This window comes from Miniopterus natalensis, chromosome 1 (genome assembly GCF_054644295.1).
Source record: "Miniopterus natalensis isolate mMinNat1 chromosome 1, mMinNat1.hap1, whole genome shotgun sequence".
Taxonomy (NCBI): Eukaryota; Metazoa; Chordata; class Mammalia; order Chiroptera; family Miniopteridae; genus Miniopterus; species Miniopterus natalensis.
This window is the reverse complement of record NC_142081.1, coordinates 163,078,643-163,092,062: the sequence shown is the minus strand read 5'-3', so window position 1 is coordinate 163,092,062 and position 13,420 is coordinate 163,078,643. Positions and strand designations below refer to the sequence as shown.

Here is a 13,420-nt window from a genome sequence, read left to right as displayed (position 1 = left end):
ATGGCCAAGAGACGTATGAAAAATTGCTAAACGTCCCTAATCATCAGAGATGCAAATTAAAACCACTATGAGGCATCACTTCACACCTGCCAGAATGGCTCCATCAACAAATCAACAAACGACATGTGCTGGCGAGGGTGTGGGGAAAGGGGACCCTAGTGCACTGCTGGTGGGAATGCAGACTGATGCAGCCACTGTGGAAAACAGTATGGAGGGTCCTCAAAAAATTAAAAATTGACCTGCCTTTTGACCCAGTGATCCCACTTTTAGGAGAATATCCTAAAGATCCTGAAACACTAATCAGAAAGAATATATGCAGCCCTATGCTCATAGCAGCACAGTTTATAATAGCGAAGATCTGGAAACAGCCCAAGTGCCCATCAGTCGATGAGTGGGTAAAAATGCTCTAGTACATTTATACCATAAAATACTGTGTAACTTTAATTAAAAAAAAGAAATAAAAGAAAGAACAATTGTTGCCTTTAATGATTGAGGTTCTGCTTCTCATCTTGACCACAATGAAAACTTAATATTTTTCAAAACTCTCCAATTTTTCTATAATGTATAACTATGTTATATTTCTTTTTAAAAAAAATAAGTAATTTTACTTACTTCAGAAGCTTTAATTCTGAAAAATCATACTACTAAACAGGGTGTTCAGAAATCTCTAGACTTTTCTCTAAAGAGTAAGAAAGCAAACCATATTTATTTCTCCTTAGATTTGACCTTGTAGGTTAGGAATTAAGAATGTAATAATCTACTAAAGACCCATAGTAAATTTTTTAAGATCTTGTTTGTCTTCCGATTTAGAGAAAAGAGACATCAGCTGTGAAAAACAAGTGTAGTATAGGGGAAAAAAATCATCAATAGAATGCAGAAAAATAGGAGACATAAGCAAAAACAATAGTTTATATAAAAGATAATAACTGTTCTTCTATTCCTCTTGTTTTTTTTTGTTTTGTTTTATTAGCAAATATCAAATTTTGTCAAACTTTCGTTTACAGAATGAAAATTCATTACATTTTTATATGACATTCAAGCATAAATAATACACAGGAATATTGACAGATATCTGATCAATTCAGCTATAGCCAAAATTTACATTAGATTAAAGTAAATTTCAAATTAAGTCATTTTGCAAAAAATAAAAAAAAAAATCAGGATGTAAATAATAGGTATAATTATGCCCCCAAATTTATTTATTGTAATTATTTCTCCTAAAATTTTCAAAGTTCCTGTATGTACTAAATATACTACTAAATGGGGGCGTGGAAACCAGCATGAAAATAATTTGGAATGCTTGTTGATTTTTAATGAGCTTCTAACTTAAATTATCTGTGTGTTCTTACATCATTCCCATAGATTATAGCTTTGTGTAATATTTGTAAAAAGAAGAAAATGGAGGAGAAAAATAAAGATTAAAAATAAAATAAAAAGATAATGTCAGGAAAAAATCCTTCTTGTCTTTTTATATTGAGATCTCAATAACCATGTGAACCTGACCACATAACCTTTCACATGGCTCTCTCTACCAATCTAAAATAAGAAAAGCTTAAACCTCTGATATGTTAGGGAAACCTTTCTTAGATCTCAGTTCGTAATTTCAGTGTAGAGCCCTTCATTTGCTGCTCATAGTGCATATCAAATTTCTCATTCAGGGCTACTGTAAAGTGATTCTTCCAGTCTCCTGTAATCCCTGTAACAAAGAAAAAACACAATAAGTATTATGTCTTCAAGCCAGAATCATGAAGTTTCCTAATATTCACCCCTTTCATTAACACCTAATCAACTTTTATTCTTGTAACCCTTGATTATAATAAAATATATACCATAAATAATATACATATTTGAGCTTACAAAGAAGAATTTGTGATTGTTAATGCAACAACAAAGAGCAAATTTCTTTCTTTGATTCTTCCCTCTAATGTTCCTTCATTGAACTTTTCTTCTCCAATTTCCTCTCAAATGTTGCGGCTTCCTCCTAATATGAATGAGATCTACGTTTTATACATGCCCAAAATATTAAATATCATCTTCATGCTGAGCACACTCAAATCCAGAGTTATAGTTTCATATTCAACTGTCTAGATGGTATTCCATACAAGCATACCCAATTTAGTTAAAAAATTAATTCATTTTGTTCCCCACCAAATTGTGTTTTCTTTTTCACAACCTGATTAATGGCAGCACTAGTTATTCAAAGCATAAACTTGGAAGTTGTCCCCTCAGTCCTCCATCTAATTCTTTATTCATATTCAGGTTTTCTTCACACTCCTTTTCCTTTCTTCATTTCTGCTGCCACTGACATTGAAGCTCCTCAGTGTTTCCCACCTGGTTTATTGCAACAGTCTAGTAGGCCCTTCCCTTTTGCTTTCCATCAAATCCAGCTCTCCCCTGGCAGAAGGAAGGCACCCTGATTGTAAATAAGTCAATAGTTCACTTCCCACTTTAGCTCAAGAAGCTCTAAACTTTCCCAGTGAAATAACCCGGAAAGCAAAAGATAGCAAATATGTGTTCTGAGGATACAGCAGTGAGCAGCCCTTTACAAGCATGATAATTAAAGTCTAGTGTTTTATTTTAAATAGATATATGGACATTATGGGAAAGGAGGCAGAGATAATCTGGAAATGGGTCATTAAAATATTACCTGCATGCTAACTCTCTTTTCAGGAGCTCCCTGTTGTCACTCAGTGGCAGGTTTGTTATTCCCATTATTTTAAAAATTCCCTGGCCTTTTCACTGACAATTTAGTTCAAAGAGCAAGATTTTCTCTATTCTGCTTCTAAAACGAACAAATAAACGAACAAAACCCCCCAAATACATGTTCTTCGCATATCAGTAAGACTGGATATCCCAATACTCTTCATATCCTACATGTCTTTGGATTTATAAACTGTCTGTGTCTCATCAGACCACACGTCTTCTCAACAGAATGTCACTTCATTGTATTTTGAAATTTTTGCCAAACAGAGCCATATTTGCTACTTAGGGCTTTGAAACTTAGTCTTGTTTTAAAAAGTTTTATTGAGGTATAAAGGTATTAATATATAAAAACTGTACATATTTAATGTACATACAGTTTGATGAGTTTGGACATTTGCCTATTAGTCTCGAAAATGTCTGCCACTTCGTCAAGGAAAAGCTGACTAATCATTGTAAGCTTGTTTCCTCATCTCAAAGTGAGATAATATTTTGAAGCTCTCTCCTGAGTCTCTGATAAAAATTTAAAGATAATTAGAATTTTAAATGTATATATATTTCCATAATGTACATGGTGTAGCACCAGGGCACCCAGCCTTAGTAAATGGTGGCTAGTAGAGTGTGGCACTAGTCCTGGGGCTGAGACTGCAGTAGCTGCCAGTCATTCTTAATATACTATGCTGCATATACTAAGTAATCAACAAGTAATAGCAATTTATCATGAGTAGTAGAAGTACTAATATTTTATGTCTCTGAAGAACTGGTAACACAGGAAAGTGAGTTTTCAAATGTGAAACAGCTCTGCAGAAAACAAGCTGAGTTCGCAGGCATGAATAGGCCTCGATAGGTGTTTGCCTATAACTATTTCAACTTGTGACTTCTGATAGCAGTAGAGGCAAATCATGTGACCATCTCACCCTTTCTCATGAAGGGAGATATTTTTTGGTTCATGATTTCAACTGGTAGTGTTGTGTAATTGGTAGATGGGTTGTTTTTCATCTCTTGGAATGAAGTGTGTTGAACAATCTTTTCCACAAGCTCCTCTGATGTCTTCCTTCCCAGAAATCGCATCAGTTTTATCACCTCTCTTCTGATATCCTAAGAAGAAAAAGTATTTTGAAGATTAAATTACTGAAATTGAGTGCATTACTATTTGGATTAAAAAAAGAGAGAGAGAAAAATTTTTCTCCCTCCTCTCACTGATACTAGAATGGGCTTCTAATGTGGAAAAGTACTTCTTGTATAAGTTATATTTTTAAAACTTCTCTAAACACAATTTTCCTGAGCCATGAAACGGACATAAAAGATACTTCCCACCATATAGTTTCTTACATACCATATACATAATACCACTTTATTACCCATATATGAAAATAAACGCAAATGTATTAATTACTTAACTGTAAGAGCTGAGACCATAAAACTTCTAGGAGAAAACACACCCAGTATACTCTTTGACATTCATCTTATCAATATCTTTTTTGGATATATCACCTCAGGCAAGGGCAACAAAGCCACTGCACAGTGAAGGAAACCAACAAAATGAAAAGACAACCTACTGAATGGGAGAAGATATTTGAAATAATATATCCAATAGCAGTTAATATCCAAAATATAGAAGGAACACATACAACTCAACATAAAAAAACCAATCTGATTAAAAATGGGCAGAGGGTATGAACAGACATTTCCCCAAAGAAGACATATAGATGGCTAACAAATATAGAAAGATGCTAAACATCACTAATAATCAGGAAAATGCAAATCAAAACCAGAATGAGATATCACCTCACACCTGTCAGAATGACCATTATGAAAAAATCAACAAATAACAAGTTTACCAAGGATGTGGAGAAAAGGGAACCCTCATGCGTTGTTGGTGGGAATGTAAATTGATTCAGCCACTATGAAAAACAGCATAGAGTTTCCTCAAAAAATTAAAAATAGAACTACCATATAACCAATCAATTCTGCTTTTGGGTATTTATCTGAAGAAAATAAAAACACTAATTCAAAAAGCTGTATGCACCCTATGTTCATTGCAGCATTATTTACAAGAGCTAATATACAGGGTGTCCCAAAAAATGTATACATATCCTCAAACATAGTACATGCTCAATAAATATCTATCAATATTAATATACACTCTCAAATAGTACAGTCTCCTGTAATAGATCAAGTTTTGGGTTGAAAATATGCAGATAGCTTTTATTTTTCTTCTAATTTATTGGTGTAACTAGTGGAAAGCAAAGGAACCAGATAGATTAAGAAAATGTGTAAAAGGTCAAATACTCAACGTGGAACATCCGATGTTATATATGAGCTGTAGCTACAAACATCCCCATCTCTATCTATGTCCCTCCTGTTGTGTACCTTATGATCCAGCTACATCAACCAATGCAACTATTTTCAATACTAACCATAATGCTTCTTCTGGCATGTAGTTACCTCTATGTAGAATGCTTTTCTCAAATTCTCTATTCTACAAATTATAGCTTGCCTATTAAACTTCAGCTTATGTATCACCTTCTTTGAGATGATTTCCTTGACTCTTCCAGTTTGAATTAGATGACATGTATTGATGATTTAGTTATATGCGTATTTAGGTTGTTTCCAGTGTTTATGGTTATGAAGAATGCTGCTGTGAGAATTGTGGTACATATAACCTAATGTACACAAGCCAGAGTTTCTCAAGAATATATATCGACTAGTGGAATTTCTGGATCTTCAGTTACATTCATGTTTTGCTCTTTGTAGACAGTGACAAGTTGTTTCCATAGTGTTTGTATCTTTTTACACTACTATCAGCAGTGTGGTACCTCTCACTGATCCATATCCTGACTAACATTTTTATTGTCAGACTTTTTCATTATTGTCAGTCTGGTGGGTATGGAATAACATCTCATAATGATTTTTATTTGCAATTATCCTGATTACTAATGAAACTAGAGAAAAACTAGATTATAAGGAAATTTTGGGACCATCAGACTTTTGTATATTGCTGTTCTAAGCATTCTCTTAACTCTCTCCTTCTGAAAGTTTGAATTTATATATGTGGGACCTTATCATGTTAGCCTACATATCCATTACTCTTTTTTAAAAAATAAAGTATTCTACTTATCTCAATGTGGTAAATTCTATAGAATTAGCTCAGCTCCATCTTCCACATTACCAATCCATGATTTAGTAATGTATCATCTGTTATTTAAACCATCTCTTAGTTTCTAATTTTAATTTATTACTTTAGAAATCCTATTTTGTTATTTTTTCTAATCTGACTTGTTAATTTCAGTAACCTCTTGCTCCTTGTAAGATCCAAATTTCATCTTTTATTTCTTTAAACATGTTAAGGATAATTATTTTAAAGCTCTTATTCGATAATTCTAACATCTGTGGATTTGGAGACCAGCTGACTCTTCTTGCCTGCTGCGATTCCTTGTATGTATGTATCCGTGTGTATGTTCAGATGTTGTTATTTTCTTTTATGAACTCAAGTTCCACAAAATTTTATTGTTGGTAATTTTTTGAGACTTGGATTTAAACATATTCATTCACAGGAGATTTTTATTTACTAACTTTAAGTCTGTGTTAAATTATCTGGATAATTGTAGCTTTTAGAGGTACTGCATTATTTATCTAAAGGCAGATTTTTGTATCTAGATGTTGCCAAATGATAACATTTTAGAAATTACTAAATTGTCCATATGTTTTCAGTTTCTCACCTCCTTCATGTCTTCATAGAAAAGAAAGAGCAAATGTTGATTATTTCTCATTTCCCACCAAGATTTTGCATGTTCATACCAGGGACCATAAGGAACTAAAATTAGAGATAAAAACAACATAAGAGCATAATATCTTCTTTATACAGCTTGAAAAAAGAGTTTTTAAATAACAGTAGCAACAAATAAATATAAATAAATGATCGTGGAATGAAAAGTAGAGATCAGCCTCATATGTTAAGCAAATTTCTCTGCAGCAAGGAGGCAAAATATGTTGAATAATTCATGTACAAAAACATATTCTCAACTTTCATTATTATGACACGGTTTATGGCACAGAGAAAAAGTGAAGGAAGTCCCCCTCCCATAATTTTGATTCAGAGTTTATTAGATAACTTTTGAAACCAGAGTGAGTGTGTGTGTGTGTGTGTGTGTGTGTGTGTGTATGTGTGTAAAATCAGATTGTTAGTGAAGAGAGTTTAGTTAGTGGAACAATCAACGTTCTTATAATAAGAATTCAGCCCAGGTCTCAAATTTTCCATTTACAAACTGGTTTTGGCTACTGAAGCTAGTAACTATGTAACAGTTTACTACATTGCTTGCAGTTTAGATTATAAGAGCTGTTTTCTGAGGGAACTTTAGTGTCATTCTCACTCTAAAAGAATTAGATTTTGGAGATGATGTGATATGACCAAATGCTGTCTCTTCCCTTCTTTTTCCTTACTTCTCTCACATATATCCAAGTGTTTCCCCAATAAAAGCTGACAGAATGATATAATAATGTGTGAGTCAAAGTATTTTGCTTTGCATTAGATCACTGCATATTTCTTCTATTCTTTGACTCTATTGGCAATTTTTCTTTACAGAAAAAAGTTATATGGTGATATTTATAATTATCTTATTCATGTTTTGTGGAGGTTCAACTTTATGTTTCTTTGCCTTACAATGTGGGTTTTGATGATCTGGAGGCAAATATTTTATTCATTATGCATGAGCATAAATTTTCTCAAATATAGCAACAAAAATAAAGCATATATATCCTACTTTTACTGAGTCAATTTCATTTTTATGGATATAAAAGTGGGATTGTTATCATTTTCCTTACAATTTATTACCACGGGATCAGAATGGCCTTCTTCAGTTAATACTAGAATCTCCTGAACACTTTCTTCCTCAAATCTACTTAGTTGCTTTCATCTGGAGTTAACTAAAAAGGCAAAATTTTCCAGAATTACTGTTCAAGTAACCTTGTACTGTTCTGAGAGATCTAGTTGAGTCATTCAGACTGTACACTAGGTAGAATGCATAAAAACTTCATAGGTATTCAGACTTCTTTATAAATTTTGGTCCATGTAACACCTGAAATTTTCCTTGGAAACAAATGGACATTCTCCCTCTTCTATTCCCTTCTCCTTCTTGTTCAATAGAGTGGTAATAATATGCTGTGAAATATTTTTCTAATAAAGACAAGAAAAAACTGGACATGAAGTCTCAGTCTTAGAGAGAGAAATTGTTACCTCCAACATCTTACATATTTATTTTTAGGCATTGAACTGAACTTTCTATATTCTACAATTCGCCATCCACATCTGGAAACCCTATGCTTGCTCTAAAGTTCAAGGTCACCTAAAACGTCTGTGTTTTAATTAAGGATCAGGGATGATAAACCAGGAAAGGCAACAAAAATTTTTGCTCAGAGATGCTATTTGTCTTGAATCATTTACCTTGAAAGAATTGAAAGAAACAACACTGTTATTACCTTGTCCATCCATGAATTTCTCCACAAACTCTTGAAAAGTTCCAGGATTTGGATGATCAGATACTATTTTAAAGAAATAATAATAAGAAACAGCCACATCCTTGGCATTCCGGCAAAGATAGATCATCTAAGAAGGCAAAATCAAATATTAAAATACCTAAATTCTCAAATAAAGTTTCATCAAAATTTAAAAGGAAAGCATTAGTGTTTTCAACTATATGTTAATATGTTAATATTGTGCACCCATTTTAGAAAGTATGTAAAATTATTTTTAAAAGTCCTTCAACAGCCTGAAGTGACAGCATCTTTTGCAGTGTTGTTCAATATTAGTGCTCACGTTTCATTTTTATGCTATTTTTACATATAATACCTCATTTAATGCCTGTTACAATTCTAGTGTTATCCTCAGTAGAGGATAGATGATTATCCTCATTTTATAAGTGAAGAAACTAAACTGAAGCTGAGTCACAATCCAGCACTGAGACTAAATCAATGAGAGTAAATGATTTGGTAAATCACTCAGTCAATAGTCTTCTGATCTTGATATTCTACCACAGTTCTCTATAATAAAGGGGGGGAAAGGACTGTTGTTTCCTCACTCACGATCTTAAAATAAATTGCTTATGAGGGTCTATATGCACATTAGCCTCAGTGAAAATGTAATCTTCACCAGCATCTTGTTGAGTTTCTGTTTTACATATAAAGAAGACACCAGCAAATTAACAATCAGGAACCTTGGCTTTAATTGCTAGCTCTGGAACTAAAAATTGCTATCATCTTGTACAAAGTACCAATCATTTTGGACCTGAGTTTCTATCCACTAAACAAGTGAGTTGGGTCAGTTCTCTATGGTCTCTTCTAGATCTGACACTCAATGCTCCAGAAAAAGTTCTGCAAAAGTTCTGCAAAAGTACACTCCATATCCCTGTGGTCTTCCACTTCTGCCCTCAGGCACCCGAGCAAAGCCATCAGGGGAGCAAGACTGCTCTTGACTTAGCTAGCCACTGTTTATGGGATATGATTAGGCTCACTAACTGGTCTTACTCAAGTCTCCACATTATCAAACAATTTTAAGGAAATCTTCTATTTTATTCTAAGAAGGATGGATCTCAATTTTAAGATCCCACTATAAAACCTCTAATTATTAAAGAAAAAAAGTGAACTTTCTTTTCTTATCAAAGCTACAGTTAGCCCTATTGAACTTTCCCAGTCTTATTTACAACCCTCCCGAGTTGTTTTTGCCTATTAATTGAATGGAACTCTTTGCCACTATATCCATGAATTTGCTTCAGGATTTTCACCCCTTTACTTTCTTCTGATACTACCTCTGTCTTGAATATTCTTTGTATCTCAAAATACTGTCCATACTTAAAGCTTAGTTCCAGGTCTTCCACGAAGCTTTTTATTTTCCCAGATTGGAGGGGTGGGTGGGTGGGGCACAAAAGTAATCCCTTTATCCCTAAACTTCCATTTTGGCAGATCCTATTTTATACCCCAAACTGTTTACTACACATGCTCTTCCTACCTTCAAGGAAAGTGTAGCTCTTTCCTGAAGATACATGAATTTCACCACAGCATTCTCAAGTCAGTTAGTTTACTACACTGCTACACATGAAAGACCTCTGTTTCTGACACTCATTCCATCTCTCTTAACTGATGCCATTTTGTTTTACGTTAATACCATTTACTATGCATGTTCAGACTCCTTTTAAATTGGGTAGGCTTTATTTTATTTTAAAATGTTTTTTATTTTTCAGTTACAGTTGACATTCTTTGACATTCTATATTATATTAGTTTCAGGTGTACTGCACAGCGATTAGACGTTTATATAACTTACAGTGTGATCCCCCAATAAGTTTTGCACCCACCTGACACCACATAGTTATTACAATACTATTGACTATATTCCCTATGCTGTACTTAACACCCCGTCACTCTTTTGTAACCGCCAATTTGTACTTCGTAATCCTTTCTCCTTTTAAACCCAGCCTCTTAACCCCCCTCCCATCTGGCAGCTCGTCAGGCTGGCTGGATGTGAGGGCTGGCTGTGACTACAGCAGCGGACAAGCTGTTGTGTGTGTGCTGACCTCACAGGGTGGGATTTGCTTTATTGGGGTTCTGGCACCTGCCCAGTCCACTCTTTTGGGGTGTCATTTGTGAGGCTAATGGGTGGTGCTCTGGGGTAGTCTGAAGCTGACTCCCAGGTGTACTGGTTTGGAGGCTCCTTGGGAGGGGCTTAAGTGCAGTCCAAGGTTAGCTGTTGCTTGTGTCTGTCTTGGGGCTACCTAGTAGGAGTTACAGAGGAATCTGCAGTTAGTAGCTGCCTGTGCTGGGCTTGGAGGCACCTGGGAGTGATTATGCTGTGAGCCGAGGCTGGCTGCCACTAGTGCCAGGCTTGGGGCTGCTTAGCAAAGAGGTTCAAAACACCTGAGACCAGCCACTGCTAGTTTGGCATTTGTGGACCTTTGATAGATTTTAGGAAAAATCCACAGCATGGGCCCAGGCCAGCTGCCTGTGTGGATTAGCCTCTGAAAGAGGTTCAGGTTGGACAAGTGACTTGAGTGGGGCAGGGTCTCAGAAAATCACCAGGGTGGGGAGATCAGTGTTAGCCAGGTTAATGGAACTCAGAGATGGCACGCTGCAAGCTGGGTCAAGGAAGGGCACAACAAAGGAATAATGGCACCTGCCACCAGCTGATGCCATTTCTAAGCTTGTGGTTATTCCCTTGATTTAACTGAAAGATTTTAACACCTGCCTCTTAGTATCATTCTCCACTTCAGTATCATTGTGCATAATCCATCTGATCCTCTAGGTTCTCCTACTCATCCATCATTATCTCCATTTTACCTCAGCCAACCAATTTTATAATCAGACTGTGAAACTCATCAGTGCCCTAAACGTTTCACTTCTGGAGCCTTATTCCTGCAGCTTCATGTTTTCTTCAAGCTCCTCCCTTCTCCCTTATCAGTTATTTCCAATATACCTCTCCTGCAACCACTCTGAGGCCTCAAGCCTATTGGCCTTATTACCTATTATCTTATCAGACTGCTTGTTTTGTTTTGTTTTGTCACTTACAGTTTCTGGTCTTCACCTCTATACACACTTTTACTAAGAGCCTCAATCCATCTGTGTTCTTGTTGCCTAGTGAATCATCCTGGAAATACTCGGAACATGAATCGTTCCAACTATTTTCTACTCTTTGATGACCTCTGACTTGATAAGCAATTTTGTGAAGACTGAAACCATTGTAAAAGTATACTATCTCTTTTCTTTTGAAAAGAAAATGGGGTAACATCAAGGCTACAATCCATTCCTCAAAGGAAAAAAGTGACTTAGTGAAAATTTGAAAACTGGTAATGACACATCCCCTAGAAAATATACTGAGAGAACATGAAATGATTTTAGCGGAATGCATGTGGACTATCTAAGGTTGCTTATAATAAAAGGAAGTAAACAAGCAACATTAAGATCTACAGACTTTTTGGACCATGGATCTTTAGAAAAGGTCAAATATACCATGTAACAACAGAGTACAAAGTGGAAATGTTTCATGACTGTGAAAAATCCCCTTTTTTGTTAATAATGACAGCATCTAGTACTTTAATACCTCATATGTGTAGTACAGGATATAATACTGATACTAATACTATTCCTCAAGACCTTAATAACTTTTTAGAAAAATAAAAGGTCCTGCTTCTTTACAACTGCATAGTATTCCATGGTGTAAATGTCCCACAGCTTTTTTATCCACTCATCTACTGATGGGCACTTGGGCTGTTTCCAGATCTTAGCTATTGTAAATTGCACTGCTATGAACACAGGGATGCATACAGTCTTTGTGACTGGTGTTTCAGGATTCTTAAGATATATTCTTAGAAGTTGGATCACTGGGTCAAAAGGCAGCTCCATTTTTAATTTTTTGAGGAAACTCCATACCGCTTTCCATAGTGACTGTACCAGTCTGCATTCCCACCAGCAGTGTACTAGGGTCCCCTTTCTCCACACCCTTGAGAGCACTTGTCATTTGTTGATTTGTTGATAGAGCCATTCTGACAGGTGTGAAGTGACACCTCACTGTGGTTTTAATTTGCATCTCTCTGATGATTAGGGAAGTTGAGCAATTTTTCATATGTCTCTTGGCCATCTGTATGTCCTCTTTGGAGAAGTGTCTATTTAGGTCCTTTGCCCATTTTTTAATTGAAATGTTTGTCTTCTTTTTTGTTAGGTTGTATGAGTTGCTTATATATTTTAGATATTAACCCTTTATCAGATGTGTCGTTGGCAAATATGTTCTCCCATACAGTGGGCTCCCTTTTCATTTTGTTGATGGTTCCTTTTGCTGAGCAGAAGCTTTTTATTTTGATGCAGTCCCATTTGTTTATTTTCTTCTTTGTTTATCTTGCCTTAGGAGATGTATTGGCAAATATATTTCTACCATAGATATCTGAGATTTTGCTGCCTACATTTTCTTCTAGGATTTTTATGGTTTCATGTCTTACATTTAAGTCTTTTACCCGTTTTGAGTTTATTTTTGTGTATGGTGTAAGTGGGTGGTCTGGTTTCATTTTTTTGCATGTACCTGTCCAATTTTCCCAACACCATTTATTGAAGAGACTGCCTTTAATCTATTATAAGTTCTTGCCTCCTTTGTCAAATATTAATTCAGAGTAATGGCATGGGTCAATTTCTGAGTTCTCTGTTCTGTTCCAATGATCTATATGCCTGTCCTTGTCCCAGTACCAGGCTGTTTTGATTACAATGGCTTTGTAGTATAACTTAATATCTGGTATTGTGATCCCTCCAACTTTGTTCTTCTTTCTCAGGATTGCCATGGCTATTCGGGGTGTTTTTTGGTTTCATATAAATTTTTGAAGTGTTTGTTCTAGATCTGTGAAATATGCTGTTGGTATTTTAATGGGGATTGTATTGGATTTATAGATTGCTTTGGGTAGTATGGACATTTTTATGATGTTAATTTTTCCAATTCATGAATATGGTATATTTTCCATTTGTTTATGTCCTCCTCTATTTTTTTTTTTTTTTTTTAGTGTCCTGTAGTTTTTCGAGGACAGGTCTTTTATATCTTTGGTTAAGCTTATTCCTAGCTATCTTATTTTAGTTGTGATTGCAAATGGTATTGTGTTTTTAGTGTCTGTTTCTGAGAGTTCATTATTGGTGTATAAAAAATGCCATCAATTTCTGGGTATTAATTTTGTATCCTGCTACTTTGCTGAATTCATT

General features: G+C 35.1%; 1 protein-coding gene across 1 annotated transcript in view; it reads right to left on the bottom strand.

The window, feature by feature from the left end:
* Positions 1-931: 931 nt before the first annotated feature.
* LOC107541934 (sulfotransferase 1E1-like) overlaps positions 932-13,420 on the bottom strand; it is a 32,417-nt gene continuing 19,928 nt past the window's right edge. The window contains exons 5-8 of the mRNA XM_016219119.2: positions 8,179-8,305; positions 6,423-6,517; positions 3,618-3,798; positions 932-1,696 (exon numbers count right to left, since the gene is read on the bottom strand). Of these exons, the coding sequence (XP_016074605.2) occupies positions 1,584-1,696; positions 3,618-3,798; positions 6,423-6,517; positions 8,179-8,305 (516 nt within the window). The 3' untranslated portion in view covers positions 932-1,583. The remainder of the gene's footprint in view (positions 1,697-3,617; positions 3,799-6,422; positions 6,518-8,178; positions 8,306-13,420) is intronic.